This window comes from Salvelinus fontinalis, chromosome 21 (genome assembly GCF_029448725.1).
Source record: "Salvelinus fontinalis isolate EN_2023a chromosome 21, ASM2944872v1, whole genome shotgun sequence".
Taxonomy (NCBI): domain Eukaryota; kingdom Metazoa; phylum Chordata; class Actinopteri; order Salmoniformes; family Salmonidae; genus Salvelinus; species Salvelinus fontinalis.
Genome location: NC_074685.1, coordinates 48,996,042 through 49,011,088, shown reverse-complemented (window position 1 = coordinate 49,011,088; position 15,047 = coordinate 48,996,042). Strand labels below are relative to the sequence as shown.

The following is a 15,047-nucleotide window of genomic DNA, read 5'->3' as shown; positions in this document are numbered from 1 at the left end:
CATGGGGTTCGAAGGGGAGGATGGAGAGGAAGGGGAGGAAAAGGAGAAAGGGGAGGAAGGAGAGGAAGGAGAGGAAGGAGAGGATGGAGAGGATGGAGAGGATGGGGAGGATGGGGAGGATGGGGAGGATGGAGAGGAAGGAGAGGATGGGGAGGATGGGGAGGATGGGGAGAAAGGAGAGGTTGCTTGGAAAGGAGTCTTCATCGCTGTGTCCTAATGAACCATTAGGGAGAATGAGGTCAACCAAATCGATCTGACCCCCCTCCAGAGGTATGCTGACACTGTGGATGCATCACAGAGATCCTCCTAACTTACTGTTTACCAGCGAGGGCAAGGGAAGACCTGAAGCTGAATGGTAGATAGTATGCTATCGAAATATATGTTCAGTGAACATATCTTTATAAAAGTGCAGACTTTTAAAAAAAAATGACAAACAGCCCACCAGTTACATAACTAACCACCGTCCAAAACGACCCCCGACTCATCCCAGTTAACCTCTCACAATCCTTATAATCTCCTTTCATGCAGTCCGAGCTTTAAGGCAAGATGGAAGATGGTAGAAAGAACAACGTCGCAGCTTCACTGATTCAAATGGGCGATCTAATGAGGCCACTTGCTCTGAGTATTTTGCCAAACCAGAAGTCAAATAGGTTATATGTGTAACCTGTACAGTGTGTAACCTGTACAGTGTGTGGAGTGAAAAGGAAATGTGTTTTTTGCGTATCCTACTCCCCCCTGATACCCTCTCGGAGAGTGGGGTCACAGCCAGGGCCTGCCATTATTGACTGGGACCCTGGAGCAATTAAGTTGAAAGTTTTTAATGTCCCATACACAAGTACAGTGAAATGTCTTTCTTGCAAGCTCTAAACCCAACAATGTAGTAATCAATATTACACCTACTGGCCCAACGCTCTAACTACTAGTCTACCTGGCATCACAACGAGACCAAGTGTGTATAACTCGATTATTATAAATCCCTTTCGGGTGAGATCCTAATCTCACGCTTCAGTTTCTCAACCTTGACAGAATACAGACAAGAGGTTCCCTGTAGTGTTCAACACAACGTCAAGACAAGAGGTTCCCTGTAGTGTTCAACACAACGTCAAGACAAGAGGTTCCCTGTAGTGTTCAACACAACGTCAAGACAAGAGGTTCCCTGTAGTGTTCAACACAACGTCAAGACAAGAGGTTCCCTGTAGTGTTCAACACAACGTCACGTCAATAATCCAGTCCTCTCTGTACATAAGTTATCCTCATTAAGGTTATTTTTGTAAGGTATCAATCTGCTGTGTATCAACTAGAGTATTCAGGGCTCGAACCACCCAGTGTATAATCAACTAGAGTATTCAGGGCTCGAACCACCCAGTGTATAATCAACTAGAGCATTCAGGACTCGAACCACCCAGTGTATAATCAACTAGAGCATTCAGGGCTCGAACCACCCAGTGTATAATCAACTAGAGCATTCAGGGCTCGAACCACCCAATGTATAATCAACTAGAGCATTCAGGGCTCGAACCACCCAGTGTATAATCAACTAGAGCATTCAGGGCTCGAACCACCCAGTGTATAATCAACTAGAGCATTCAGGGCTCGAACCACCCAGTGTATAATCAACTAGAGCATTCAGGGCTCCAACCACCCAATGTATAATCAACTAGAGCATTCAGGGCTCGAACCACCCAGTGTATAATCAACTAGAGCATTCAGGGCTCGAACCACCCAGTGTATAATCAACTAGAGTATTCAGGACTCGAACCACCCAGTGTATAATCAACTAGAGCATTCAGGACTCGAACCACCCAGTGTATAATCAACTAGAGCATTCAGGGCTCGAACCACCCAGTGTATAATCAACTAGAGCATTCAGGGCTCGAACCACCCAGTGTATAATCAACTAGACCATTCAGGACTCGAACCACCCAGTGTATATTCAACTAGAGCATTCAGGGCTCGAACCACCCAGTGTATATTCAACTAGAGCATTCAGGGCTCGAACCACCCAGTGTATAATCAACTAGAGCATTCAGGGCTCGAACCACCCAATGTATAATCAACTAGAGTATTCAGGGCTCGAACCACCCAGTGTATAATCAACTAGAGCATTCAGGGCTCGAACCACCCAGTGTATAATCAACTAGAGCATTCAGGACTCGAACCACCCAGTGTATAATCAACTATGCCCAGCCACTTGTGTTGTTGTTTTCTTTTGGGCAGCTGTGGAGGTGAATGAAATGATACTGGGTCAGATACACAAAGGTTTTGTCAAAGCATTAAATGTGAGAACATGAAGAATGAACACAGACAAACAGGCTAAGGATACAAGCATTCCATTAAACAACTAAATTCACCAGCCTCTGGTATTTATTTATTTAAAAAATATATATCTATTTAACCAGGCACGTCAGTTAAGAACAAATTCTTATTTACAATGACGGCATACACCGGCCAAACCCGGATGACGCTGGGCCAATGGGACTCCCAATAGCGGCCAGTTGTGATACAGCCTGAACTTGAACCAGAGTCTGTAGTGACACTTCTAACACTGAGATGCAGTGTCTTAGACCGCTGCGCCACGCGGGAGCCGTGCAAAGAAATGTGTGTGTGTGTGTGTGTGCGTAAGCATACTATATGTGTGTGAGTGTGAGTACGCATACTGTATGTGTGTGTGAGAGAGAGGGGCTTAGTGATGGTGGTCTCCATTCTGCCACTTTCTATGGAGTTCTTAACTACTCGGAGGGGCCAACGGGGCCACGCTGCCCGAAATGAGCCAAAACAGTCAACCATTTAAAACAGGCAACCCGGGGGGACTGGTTTAACCTCGCTGTCAATCAAACTGCTCCAGTCAAAGCTCTGTTGTTATTGGCTGTTATGACGGTTTCCAATGAGTCTGCTCTGGTATCATAAATGCCTTAAACTCATTAAAGAGTGAGGACCTGGCACAAAAATCGCTGAATGGGGAGAACAGATCAGCTTTGGGAAATGTACACTATATAATACAAAAGTATGTGGACACCCCATTCAAATGAGTGGATTTGGCTATTTCAGCCACTGACAGGTGTATCAAATCGAGCACACAGCCATGTAATCTCCAGAGACAAACATTGGCAGTAGAACAGCCTTACTGAAGAGCTCAGTGACCTTCATCGTGGCACCATCATAGGATGCCACCTTTCCAACAAGTCAGTTTATTACATTTCTGCCCTGCTAGAGCTGCCCCGGTCAACTGTTATTATGAAGTGGAAACGTCTAGGAGCAACAACGGCTCAGCCGTGAAGTGGTAGGCCACACAAGCTCACAGAACGGGACCCGGCAAGTGCTGAAGCACGAACCTCGTAAAAATCATCTGTCCTCGTTTGCAACACTCACTCCCGAATTCCAAACTGACTCTGCACAATAACACTTCATCGGGAATGGGTTTCCATGGCTAAGCAGCCGCACACAAGTCTAAGATCACCATGTGCAATGCCAAGCGTCGGCTGGAGTGGTGTAAAGCTTGCCGCCATTGGACTCTGGAGCAGTGGAAACGCGTTCTATGGAGTGATGAATCCCACTTCACCATCTGGCAGTACGAATCTGGGGTTGGCGGATGCCAAGAGAACACTACCTGTCCCAATAAATAACGCCAACTGTAAAGTTTGGTGGAGAAGGAATAAATGGTCTGGGGTTGTTTTTCCATGGTTCATGCTAGGCCCCTTAGTTCCAGTGAAGGGGAATCGTAACGCTACCGCATACAATGACATTCTAGACGATTCTGTGCTGCCAACTTTGTGGCAAAAGGTTTGGTGATGGCACTTCACCATTTCAGCATGACTAGGTCCACACAGAAATTATTTGTTGAGATCGGTGTGGAAGAACTTGACTGGCCTGCACAGAGCCCTGTCCTCAACCCCATCGAACACCTTTGGGATGAATTGGAACACCGACTGCGAGCCAGGCCTAATCGCCCAACATCAGTGCCGGACCTCACTAATGCTCTTGTGGCTGAATGGAAGCAAGTCCCCGCAGCAATGTTCCAACATCTAGTGGAAAGCCTTCCCAGAAGAGTGGAGGCTGTTATAGCAGCAAAGTGAGGGACAAACTTCATATTAATGCCCATGATTTTTGGAATGAGATATTCGACGAGCAGGAGTCAACATACTTTTGGTCATGTAGTGTATATTGCTTAGTAGTCTGACGTAACCCTAGCCCTAACCCTAACCCTAACCCTGACCCTAACCCTAACCCTAGCCCTAACCCTAGCCCTAACCCTAGCCCTAACCCTAGCCCTAACCCTAACCCTAACCATACACAGTGGCCCATTCTGTCTTAGAACTAATGGAGACAGTAATAGTCAGACAACCACGCCTATCTTCCATTCACTCACTGGACAGCACAATGTAGCCGGGCCTTATCATTTCACTTCAGAAGCTCTGCTCTACCAGGGCCGTTTGAAGAGTGTCGACTTTGAGTCCGTTTACACTAAACAAGAGACGATATAGGCCGACATAACTTGAGGTAGTGTGATGGGAACAACAGCTGTATTGTTCCTCATTCTAGGGTTATTGAGTGGGCACACTGAAAAATGACAATAATACATAAACAGATGCCATAACTGGCACGGCAGAGGTAAGTCCTCTTACCCTGGACTGAAAGAGTGCTAATGCGACTGGCCAGAGAATTAGGAACAAAATGACTGTCCCACAGCTGATACTCAGTGACAGTGGTGAAAAAAGTACACAATTGTCACACTTGAGTCAAAGTAAAGATACCTTAATAGAAAATTCCTCAAGTAAAAGTGAAAGACACGCAGTGAAATACTACTTGAGTAAAAGTCTAAAAGTATTTGGTTTTAAATATACTTAAGTATTAAAAGGTAAATGTAATTGCTAAAATATAATACCAGTAAAAGTATAAATAATAAAACATTCCCTATATTAAGCAAACCAGATGGCACCATTTTTATTTTTTTTTATTTATGGATAGCCAGGGGCACACTCCAACACTCAGACATAATTTACAAACGAAGCATTTGTGTTTGGTGAGTCCGCCAGATCAGTAGGGATGACCAGGGATGTTCTCTTGATAAGTGCGTGAAATGGACCATTTTCCTGTCCTGCTAAGCATTCAAAATCTAACTAGTTCTAAGTAGTCTAAAATATAAATAGTAAAGTACAGATACCCCAAAATACCACTTAAGAAATAAAGTATTTTTACTTCACACCACTGCTTAGGCACCGAGCCCCACCTCCCTGTATTTTGCACACCAAGGTGGGCAGGGTTGCGAAGTCAACCTGCCTCTGGAAGATGTCTGAAGACTTTTTTTTACCTAGGTTTGGTGTGGTGTAGTAGTTTCAACTTAAAAGCAGAGGCACATGCCCCCCCCAACAGGTTTGAGCAAAACATAAAACAGGAAAAGGAATTTGGGAGGGGGCGGGATGGGGTCGCAAATGTGTCCACTCACATTTTTTGTGATTTTTAAATGACGTCGTGTGGAACACATTTGGTTTCCATTGTAATTAGCTCACGCTAGCCGAAGGAAACATGCCTCCCTTTGCTTTGCTGACATGACCGTGGCACAAACCTGGAAAACTGAGACCTCACTGCTCTTAAGGGAAGGAATGAGGAAAGGAGGAGGAGGGAGGTGAGTCCACAGAGAGTGTGGAGTGATGTGGGGGTGGGCGGGGGGGCAGGGCATGAGCAGCCTTTATCAAGCTCCACCGTGTGAGGCTGTCAGTTCCACAAAGAGGGGATCCGCCCCTTGACCTGCCCAGGCACCGAGCCCCACCTCTAACGCCGCCAACACTTCCAGAGCAACAAAAGACCAGCAGGGAGGTTTGGAGCGACCCAGTCCCTATGAGCTGAGCAGATTAATAAAGTCCCCTAGAGGTTTGTGTGAGACGGGCCTGACGTTGTTTTCATGCCTCAGCCATTAAAATGCCAGTCTGAGTTGGCAAGAACTCTGTGTGATAATTAGGTTTGCAAAATTCAGAAGGGAACTTTCAATAAATCCTGGGTTGGAGGTTTCCAGAAATCAGGAGAGAATAAGCAGAAAATCTGGAATCCTCCAACCAGGATTTATAGACAACGGAATTTATTGAAAGTTCCAGGAATTTTGCAACCCTAGTGATAATAGGAAACTGGGTCAGAGGAGGGCTACTGCCAAACCACGCAATTACCCCTCTTCATTTGACCCGCCAAATGAAACTAGGTACTAGTTAATCTTCAGATTACATGGATAGAAAAAATACCTTGTGTGATTAGCTTTAAATTTGAGTTGTATGTAGTCTAGAGCGAGGTCCAGAGCCTATTGGTTTTCTGATCTACCTGTTCATTAATTGCACCCACCTGCTGTCCCAGGTGTAAATCAGTCCCTTATATAAAAAAAAACAGTGGATCTGATTTCAACATTCCAGATTTGAATATGAAGGATATTGAGTATAGAGCCAAGCCGATATCTAGAGTAGTTCAGTATTATAGTTCAGTATCATCCCACTGAATACCTGTCTTTTAATACAACATCTGCATTTAAGTACTGTTCCTGTACCCACGTGCTTTAAATTCTGAACCGAGAGCAAACTGTCCTGGGAAGGATCCTTTAAAGAGGACCGCTGTACAAAAGTCCAGAGTCCTGCTGTGGAAATCTCAGCACAGATGCCTCAATAGGCGCACAATAGTAGTGATAGTGATGTCTGTAGGGGGGGATGATCCCTGTCAAACTGTCCACAGTTTCCATAATTACCTTTGTCTGCTCTGGGATACCAATTCATGTTGATAATTGAATTGATATTTTGAAGTGCTGGTGGTTGTTGACAGTGTCTTACGTCAGATAGCGCGTAGATTCCGACTGCACTGATCTGTCTCATATCACAAAGTGGGATAGCTCGAAAGTAGTTCTGATACAAGGTCTAACACTTGAAAAAATATTACCTAGGTGACATCTGCTAAACACCATTTCTGCCACAAAACTGTCTGAATTGATCTAAAGCTAAAACAATAAATGTCAAATGTAGATTTTTAGGGTGAGGCAGTCTTAGTCGCCCTATTTTAAATCTAGCTAAGGATTATTGTGCTTCAAATATCAGTATTTTTTTTAAAGTTCGACTATAGCACGACAGCTAGCATAAATTTGTCCAACATTAACGTTAGCCGAGCCAGTCACTGAAAGGATGCTGCTAACCAACCAGCTGCCTACTTAGTGCTGCACACACAATGCTGAATGCTCCAACAAAAGCTAGCTAGCTACAGTAGCTAGTAGTGCTAATGCTTACATTATGAGTTTTTATTTAGCAGCTGTTCGTCTGCATCGAGTCATTACAGTAGCCTACCGAGACAGCTGCTGACTGTGCTCAGCTGACTCAACGATACGATCGCGGATAAACATGCTGATCTACGGACTGATTCCTGATAAGACAGTTTCTCTTAATTGTGGGGAAGTATGTTTACAACTTCAGGGTAATTTAAAACAGGCTAAGCAAGCTTTTGATGTCAGTGAAGGATGAGCTAGCTAACGAGCTAGCTAACTGTGTCAGTAAGCTAGCTAGCGACAATAGTGAGCTACACATCGCCACAATTTTTGTAATAATTTTGCCTGCTAGTTATTCTGCCTATTTCATTAAGTCATACGAGTGATAGTGAAATTTGGAGCTGTTTTTTCTTTTGGAACTACGGCCATCTTGTCCATTGAATTAGAATTAGAATCAGAATAATAGAATGGACATGAACCTTCTAATGATGGGATAAAGGTCAACCATGTCGGTCAACCAGGGTTTGCCTGCGCTGTTCTAAGACAGTGTTACATAAAGAATTTGAAGAATTTCTGCACTGTATGTCTGCTAGCTAGCCAGACCGTTTTAGAGGAAGGATTCCATACATTTGTCTAATTCACTGGCAATATTCTATTTTTTTTTTTAAATGCAGTCAATTCACAGCCATACCACTGGCACGAATCAGTTGATGATACGACTTCGACAAGTTGCAAATACTGATATTGTATCATATAATAGCACTCACAGCTTTCCAAGAAAACTAAAAACGTAGACATTTGTGGTTTGTTTACATATATTTTAGAGGTTATTATTCATACAGAAAATTGGTATAAAACCTGTATAAAATGTATGTATAATTATATATGACAATTTTAGGTTGACAATAATTCTATTACACAATTTTACATATCACATGTCTTTTAATGTTCCTGCATATTAGAAATCGAGATTAGACCTCTACTGCCATTCATTCCAATTAGACTGGTTTAGATTTCTCCCTGCCATTTTCACCACATTCTGGAACTTTAAAGGGTTTGAGGGTTGAGGGTTTATGACATTGAAGATCCTATTAAATTACTAGAAAGGCTATTTTCCTCAATCACAGACTGAACCAGGTGGATTGCTATGTATTACTCGTCATAAAGGGAGGGGTGGCTACTGTCATAAAACTAAACCAACTCAGCTGAATGGGTTTTATTCCTCAGTAAATGGGAAACATCTGCACATTTATTGATGATGATGATGATGATGGTCGTGATGATTTAACAACAAACAGATTGATTAAAAGTAGCTTCTCCAAATGTGGTTTTACCACATCAGTTTGGAAAATAGATGAACAGGGCTCTAAATAAAATAAAATAAAACTCATAGCACTGGTGTTCCAAACTTTGAAAAGTTAAGAGCACAACAAAATTCAGGAGCACCTAAGAGGTAAAAATATATTTTTTAAATGATTGAGAGACTATAATGGGCCTATATGAACTCTACTTTTGAAAAAAACGAATATTTATGTAAATGTAAAGACATTTGTTTATTATAAAAAGCTATTATGTTGATATATTTAAAAAAAAGCACTACCTATTGAGAAGCATAAGACTAAAAAAATTGTACACTGTCCCTTTAAAAGCGTAAAGTTTGAGAGTGATGACATGCAAGAGATCAGTCATTCATTGATCTCCTGAAGAAGATATCCCCTTTCCCTTCTCTCTGTGCCCCAAGATATGAAGATATACTGCTAAAGTTCCCAGGTTGTTAGCTAGCAATCTATCTAATGAGGTAATAAGACTGAGCAAGGTGTAAACCAATGCACCCGACATGGTTTATGAACAGGGCCTAAAACTAACTTTTTGGTCCACTAGCCACTGTTGCAGGTAGATGGAATAACATCGACCAGAATCTCAATATATTTATTCACCATAATTCCGCCAAAAAAACACTTGTTTTCATTTAAAAAAAATCACACTTCTTTCCACAACAATGCTTAAGCCACATCAGAACACCACTTGAGTTCTAGAAATTTTTTATTTTATGTTGGAGGGTATAGTTAACCAATCATTTCAATTGCGCACCTCAAGAGACTGATGTTTGGTTAGCGGTGTTTCTGTACTTCATGCGCGTACGCAGAGTTTGCAAAACAAATGACAGATACAACTCATGAGAGAGACTTACCCAGGTAGGGTTTAGGGTTAGGGACTTACCCAGGTAGGGGATGCATGGCGTTATCTTGAGAGAACGGATGTACTCCCTCATGCGTGTGTAGTTGTCCTCTTTGGATGTCAAGAAGTCCAGCTTCTCAAACGTGGTCTTGTCCTTCCGGCTGATCAGCTGAGAGAAGAGGGACAAGGTGGAATCAGCTTATTGTTAATTTATTCCTACAGGCTGATCAGCTGAGAGAAGAGGGACCAGGTGTAATCAGCTTATTGTTAATTTATTCCTACAGGCTGATCAGCTGAGAGAAGAGGGACAAGGTGGAATCAGCTTATTGTTAATTTATTCCTACAGGCTGATCAGCTGAGAGAAGAGGGACCAGGTGTAATCAGCTTATTGTTCATTTATTCCTACAGGCTGATCAGCTGAGAGAAGAGGGACATGGTGGAATCAGCTTATTGTTAATTTATTCCTACAGGCTGATCAGCTGAGAGAAGAGGGACCAGGTGTAATCAGCTTATTGTTCATTTATTCCTACAGGCTGATCGGCTGAGAGAAGAGGGACCAGGTGTAATCAGCTTATTGTTCATTTATTCCTACAGGCTGATCGGCTGAGAGAAGAGGGACAAGGTGGAATCAGTGTATTGTTCATTAATTTCCTCTTTCAGCCAGTCAACCAGCATCATTTAGTTGTACTCCGTTTATTGTAAAATCGACAACATGAGTGGTCGATTTTCCCTGCAGAGGACTAGCCAATCTGATGCTGTTACTTCTTCAGCAACCAACGACACATTTCAGGTAAAAATCGGTCATCAGGTAACAGGTAGAGTTGAAACATTTAAATACAACATATTACTGACCCACAGACACCAAGTGAACGACCATGGACTGTCTGACATTTCTGTTCGTCATTGAGCAATCTAAACCACTTACGGCTGGGGCAGACAGACATGAATACGAGAGTGATTTGGAGTTGGAGGACTTCTAGGTGCTCACTGTCTGAGGGATTCAACCCTGGCTCCCCTCATTAACTGCCTTCTCAGAGTTATCATTATGACCTTGGCCTGCGGCCTCACAGTTTCCCCAACATATGCAGGCCGAGGCCACACCTGGCACCTGCAGCCACCTTTGTTTTGCACATCTGTGCAGTCAAGCACATGGCCACCTGACCTAACTGGGAGTCAATGTTGTTTGGCTTTAAACTCTACCAGAGTTTGTGGAATGTAGGTGTAGAGCTGAATCAAAACAGCCAATCAGTTTTTAGAGGTCATTAGATGTGATGTACAACTCAAAATCAGCACACTCATTTCATTGTGTGTGTGTGGAAGTATTTGAAATGTACATAAAAAATATAGTATTTTCTCATCTTAAAACCCTGTAAAAAAAAAAAAAAAAAAAAAGGGTCTAAGTACTGTAATCAAATTGACGAGTGCTAATTTTCAGAGTGTTGGTTTCCCATTGAGTCCTGTATTCCACCTCGAGTGGTTCAGACACGTCGGGAAAGCTAGTCCGGTGAGCGCCAAGATGTGACCCCATGCTTCCTCAGAGCTCAACACCACAGAGTGGAGGGGTGACCCCATGCTTCCTCAGAGCTCAACACCACAGAGTGGAGGGGTGAACCCCTGCTTCCTCAGAGCTCAACACCACAGAGTGGAGGGGTGACCCCATGCTTCCTCAGAGCTCAACACCACAGAGTGGAGGGGTGACCCCATGCTTCCTCAGAGCTCAACACCACAGAGTGGAGGGGTGAACTCGTGCTTCCTCAGAGCTCAACACCACAGAGTGGAGGGGTGAACTCGTGCTTCCTCAGAGCTCAACACCACAGAGTGGAGGGATGAACCCATGCTTCCTCAGAGCTCAACACCACAGAGTGGAGGGATGAACCCGTGCTTCCTCAGAGCTCAACACCACAGAGTGGAGGGGTGAACTCGTGCTTCCTCAGAGCTCAACACCACAGAGTGGAGGGATGAACCCATGCTTCCTCAGAGCTCAACACCACAGAGTGGAGGGATGAACCCGTGCTTCCTCAGAGCTCAACACCACACAGTGGAGGGATGAACCCATGCTTCCTCAGAGCTCAACACCACAGAGTGGAGGGGTGACCCCATGCTTCCTCAGAGCTCAACACCACAGAGTGGAGGGATGTACCCATGCTTCCTCAGAGCTCAACACCACAGAGTGGAGGGATGAACCCATGCTTCCTCAGAGCTCAACACCACAGAGTGGAAGGGTGACCCCATGCTTCCTCAGAGCTCAACACCACAGAGTGGAGGGATGAACCCGTGCTTCCTCAGAGCTCAACACCACAGAGTGGAGGGATGAACCCATGCTTCCTCAGAGCTCAACACCACAGAGTGGAGGGATGCCTCAATCCCGGACAGCAGAACTAGAATTTTCCCCAGCCTTTATTGCAATTGGTTATTTTTTGCAATAGTTTCTGCTCTTTGTCTGGGGCAGAGTGGAAACTTAAAACAGGACTATCCTATAGCTGGGGAGGAGTGGAAACAGGACTATCCTATAGCTGGGGAGGAGTGGAAACAGGACTATCCTATAGCTGGGGAGGAGTGGAAACAGGACTATCCTATAGCTGAGGAGAAGTGGAAACAGGACTATCCTATAGCTGGGGAGGAGTGGAAACAGGACTATCCTATAGCTGGGGAGGAGTGGAAACAGGACTATCCTATAGCTGGGGAGGAGGGGAAACAGGACTATCCTATAGCTGGGGAGGAGGGGAAACAGGACTATCCTATAGCTGGGGAGGAGTGGAAACAGGACTATCCTATAGCTGGGGAGGAGTGGAAACAGGACTATCCTATAGCTGGGGAGGAGTGGAAACAGGACTATCCTATAGCTGGGGAGGAGGGAAAACAGGACTATCCTATAGCTGGGGAGGAGTGGAAACAGGACTATCCTATAGCTGGGGAGGAAGGGAAACAGGACTATCCTATAGCTGGGGAGGAGGGGAAACAGGACTACCCTATAGCTGGGGAGGAGTGGAAACAGGACTATCCTATAGCTGGGGAGGAAGGGAAACAGGACTATCCTATAGCTGGGGAGGAGGGGAAACAGGACTACCCTATAGCTGGGGAGGAGTGGAAACAGGACTATCCTATAGCTGGGGAGGAGTGGAAACAGGACTATCCTATAGCTGGGGAGGAGTGGAAACAGGACTATCCTATAGCTGGGGAGGAGTGGAAACAGGACTATCCTATAGCTGGGGAGGAGTGGAAACAGGACTATCCTATAGCTGGGGAGGAGTGGAAACAGGACTATCCTATAGCTGGGGAGGAGTGGAAACAGGACTATCCTATAGCTGGGGAGGAGTGGAAACAGGACTATCCTATAGCTGGGGAGGAGTGGAAACAGGACTATCCTATAGCTGGGGAGGAGTGGAAACAGGACTATCCTATAGCTGGGGAGGAGTGGAAACAGGACTATCCTATAGCTGGGGAGGAGTGGAAACAGGACTATCCTATAGCTGGGGAGGAGTGGAAACAGGACTATCCTATAGCTGGGGAGGAGTGCTTGCCTGTGCAGGCAATCACCTGAGCCATCGTCTCCCCTCTTTGGGGGTTGTATACTCTCCCCCTAGTAAGGACAGTTCGTTCCCTGCTTTGGGTTGGTAAGAGCATCAATAGCTAATCCTAGCCACTGGAGAGTGGGGTCCTGAAGAGAGTAGCCCGATGTCTCTTACTCCTCTGCCCAAACAGATGCCATGGACACAATGTTAATAAGTGAATGCAGTAGTGTGGATTTACACCGGTTACCATAACAGATGTAAAACACGTTTTCCTTTGAGGGAAGGTGAGGGACCTTTGAGGGAAGGTAAGGGGCTTTTGAGGGAAGTCCTGTTTCCACTTCTCCTCAGCTATAGGGTAGTCCTGGTAAGGGGCCTTTGAGGAAAGGTAAGGGGCCTTTGAGGAAAGGTAAGGGGCCTTTGAGGAAAGGTAAGGGGCCTTTGAGGAAAGGTAGGGGGCCTTTGAGGAAAGGTAGGGGGCCTTTGAGGAAAGGTAAGGGGCCTTTGAGGAAAGGTAAGGGGCCTTTGAGGAAAGGTAGGGGGCCTTTGAGGAAAGGTAGGGGGCCTTTGAGGAAAGGTAGGGGGCCTTTGAGGAAAGGTAGGGGGCCTTTGAGGAAAGGTAGGGGGCCTTTGAGGAAAGGTAGGGGGCCTTTGAGGAAAGGTAGGGGGCCTTTGAGGAAAGGTAGGGGGCCTTTGAGGAAAGGTAAGGGGCCTTTGAGGAAAGGTAAGGGGCCTTTGAGGAAAGGTAAGGGGCCTTTGAGGAAAGGTAAGGGGCCTTTGAGGAAAGGTAAGGGGCCTTTGAGGAAAGGTAAGGGGCCTTTGAGGAAAGGTAAGGGGCCTTTGAGGAAAGGTAAGGGGCCTTTGAGGAAAGGTAAGGGGCCTTTGAGGAAAGGTAAGGGGCCTTTGAGGAAAGGTAAGGGGCCTTTGAGGAAAGGTAAGGGGCCTTTGAGGAAAGGTAAGGGGCCTTTGAGGAAAGGTAGGGGGCCTTTGAGGGAAGGTAAGGGCAGTTGAGAAATGGCATGCCAGGGGGAAATATTCATCAAAACATCATGAAGGGATAAAAACAAGTGTAATTTATGCTGGGGCTCCAAACGGCAGGGGAAACACGTCTATATATAGTGTTTTCAACAAATAAAGGGTGAGCACCAGCTGCGGCGGATTAGGATGGAACCATTGTGACAGCACACTATCCTGGACTTGGACTCTGTGTGTCTGTCTCATCATGAGGAAAGGTGTGCCTTGCATCATGCCCAAGTAGACTATTTCCGTGTGTATTGCCAAAAACACTCAACACACCCAACCCTGGCTCAGGTGGCTATCCATCTGGTAAAACAGACCACACCCAATCCTGGAATCCGTCTGTCTGCCCCTCGCATGGAACACCCAACCCTGGCATCCGTCTGTCTGCCCCTCGCATGGAACACCCAACCCTGGCATCCGTCTGTCTGCCCCTCGCATGGAACACCCAACCCTGGCATCCGTCTGTCTGCCCCTCGCATGGAACACCCAACCCTGGCATCCGTCTGTCTGCCCCTCGCATGGAACACCCAACCCTGGCATCCGTCTGTCTGCCCCTCGCATGGAACACCCAACCCTGGAATCCGTCTGTCTGCCCCTCGCATGGAACACCCAACCCTGGCATCCGTCTGTCTGCCCCTCGCATGGAACACCCAACCCTGGCATCCGTCTGTCTGCCCCTCGCATGGAACACCCAACCCTGGCATCCGTCTGTCTGCCCCTCGCATGGAACACCCAACCCTGAAAAGTACTGTATGCTCATGTGCTTCAGCACAATAGCATTTTCTATCTATATATTTTTTCTGTCATTAGCCAACCCCCTGCCCCGCAGTCCTCAGCCTAACTCACCTCCTTAGGTCTCAGCCTCACTCCTCCCCGCTAGTACACCCCAGCCTCACTCATCCTCCTGTTTCATGGTAGTACACCTCAAACGGCCCCATAGACCATAGTGTCAGGGTGCTAGTACAGTGTTCCAAGTCTCGCGTCACAATAAGTCATACATTATAGAAGACTTCTGGTCTATCCGTTTCTGCTTGCCTGAATGTGTTTTACCTCCACAGATCATAACCTGATAATATATAGGACTGGACCGACTATCTTGTCGATTTCCCACTGGA

At 45.6% G+C, this 15,047-nt stretch overlaps 1 protein-coding gene and 1 long non-coding RNA gene across 6 annotated transcripts in view; one reads left to right on the top strand and one right to left on the bottom strand.

The window, feature by feature from the left end:
* The window catches only part of LOC129819054 (ras-specific guanine nucleotide-releasing factor RalGPS1-like), a 273,360-nt gene that overhangs the window by 146,670 nt on the left and 111,643 nt on the right, over nt 1-15,047 (bottom strand). For all 5 annotated transcript variants that reach the window (XM_055875573.1, XM_055875575.1, XM_055875572.1 and 2 more), the window contains one exon: nt 9,446-9,572. In XM_055875573.1, the coding sequence (XP_055731548.1) occupies nt 9,446-9,572 (127 nt within the window). The remainder of the gene's footprint in view (nt 1-9,445; nt 9,573-15,047) is intronic.
* LOC129819056 (uncharacterized) lies at nt 156-2,350 on the top strand. The gene is made up of 2 exons (XR_008753994.1): nt 156-1,040; nt 1,189-2,350. It is a non-coding gene; the product is annotated as an uncharacterized LOC129819056 (long non-coding RNA).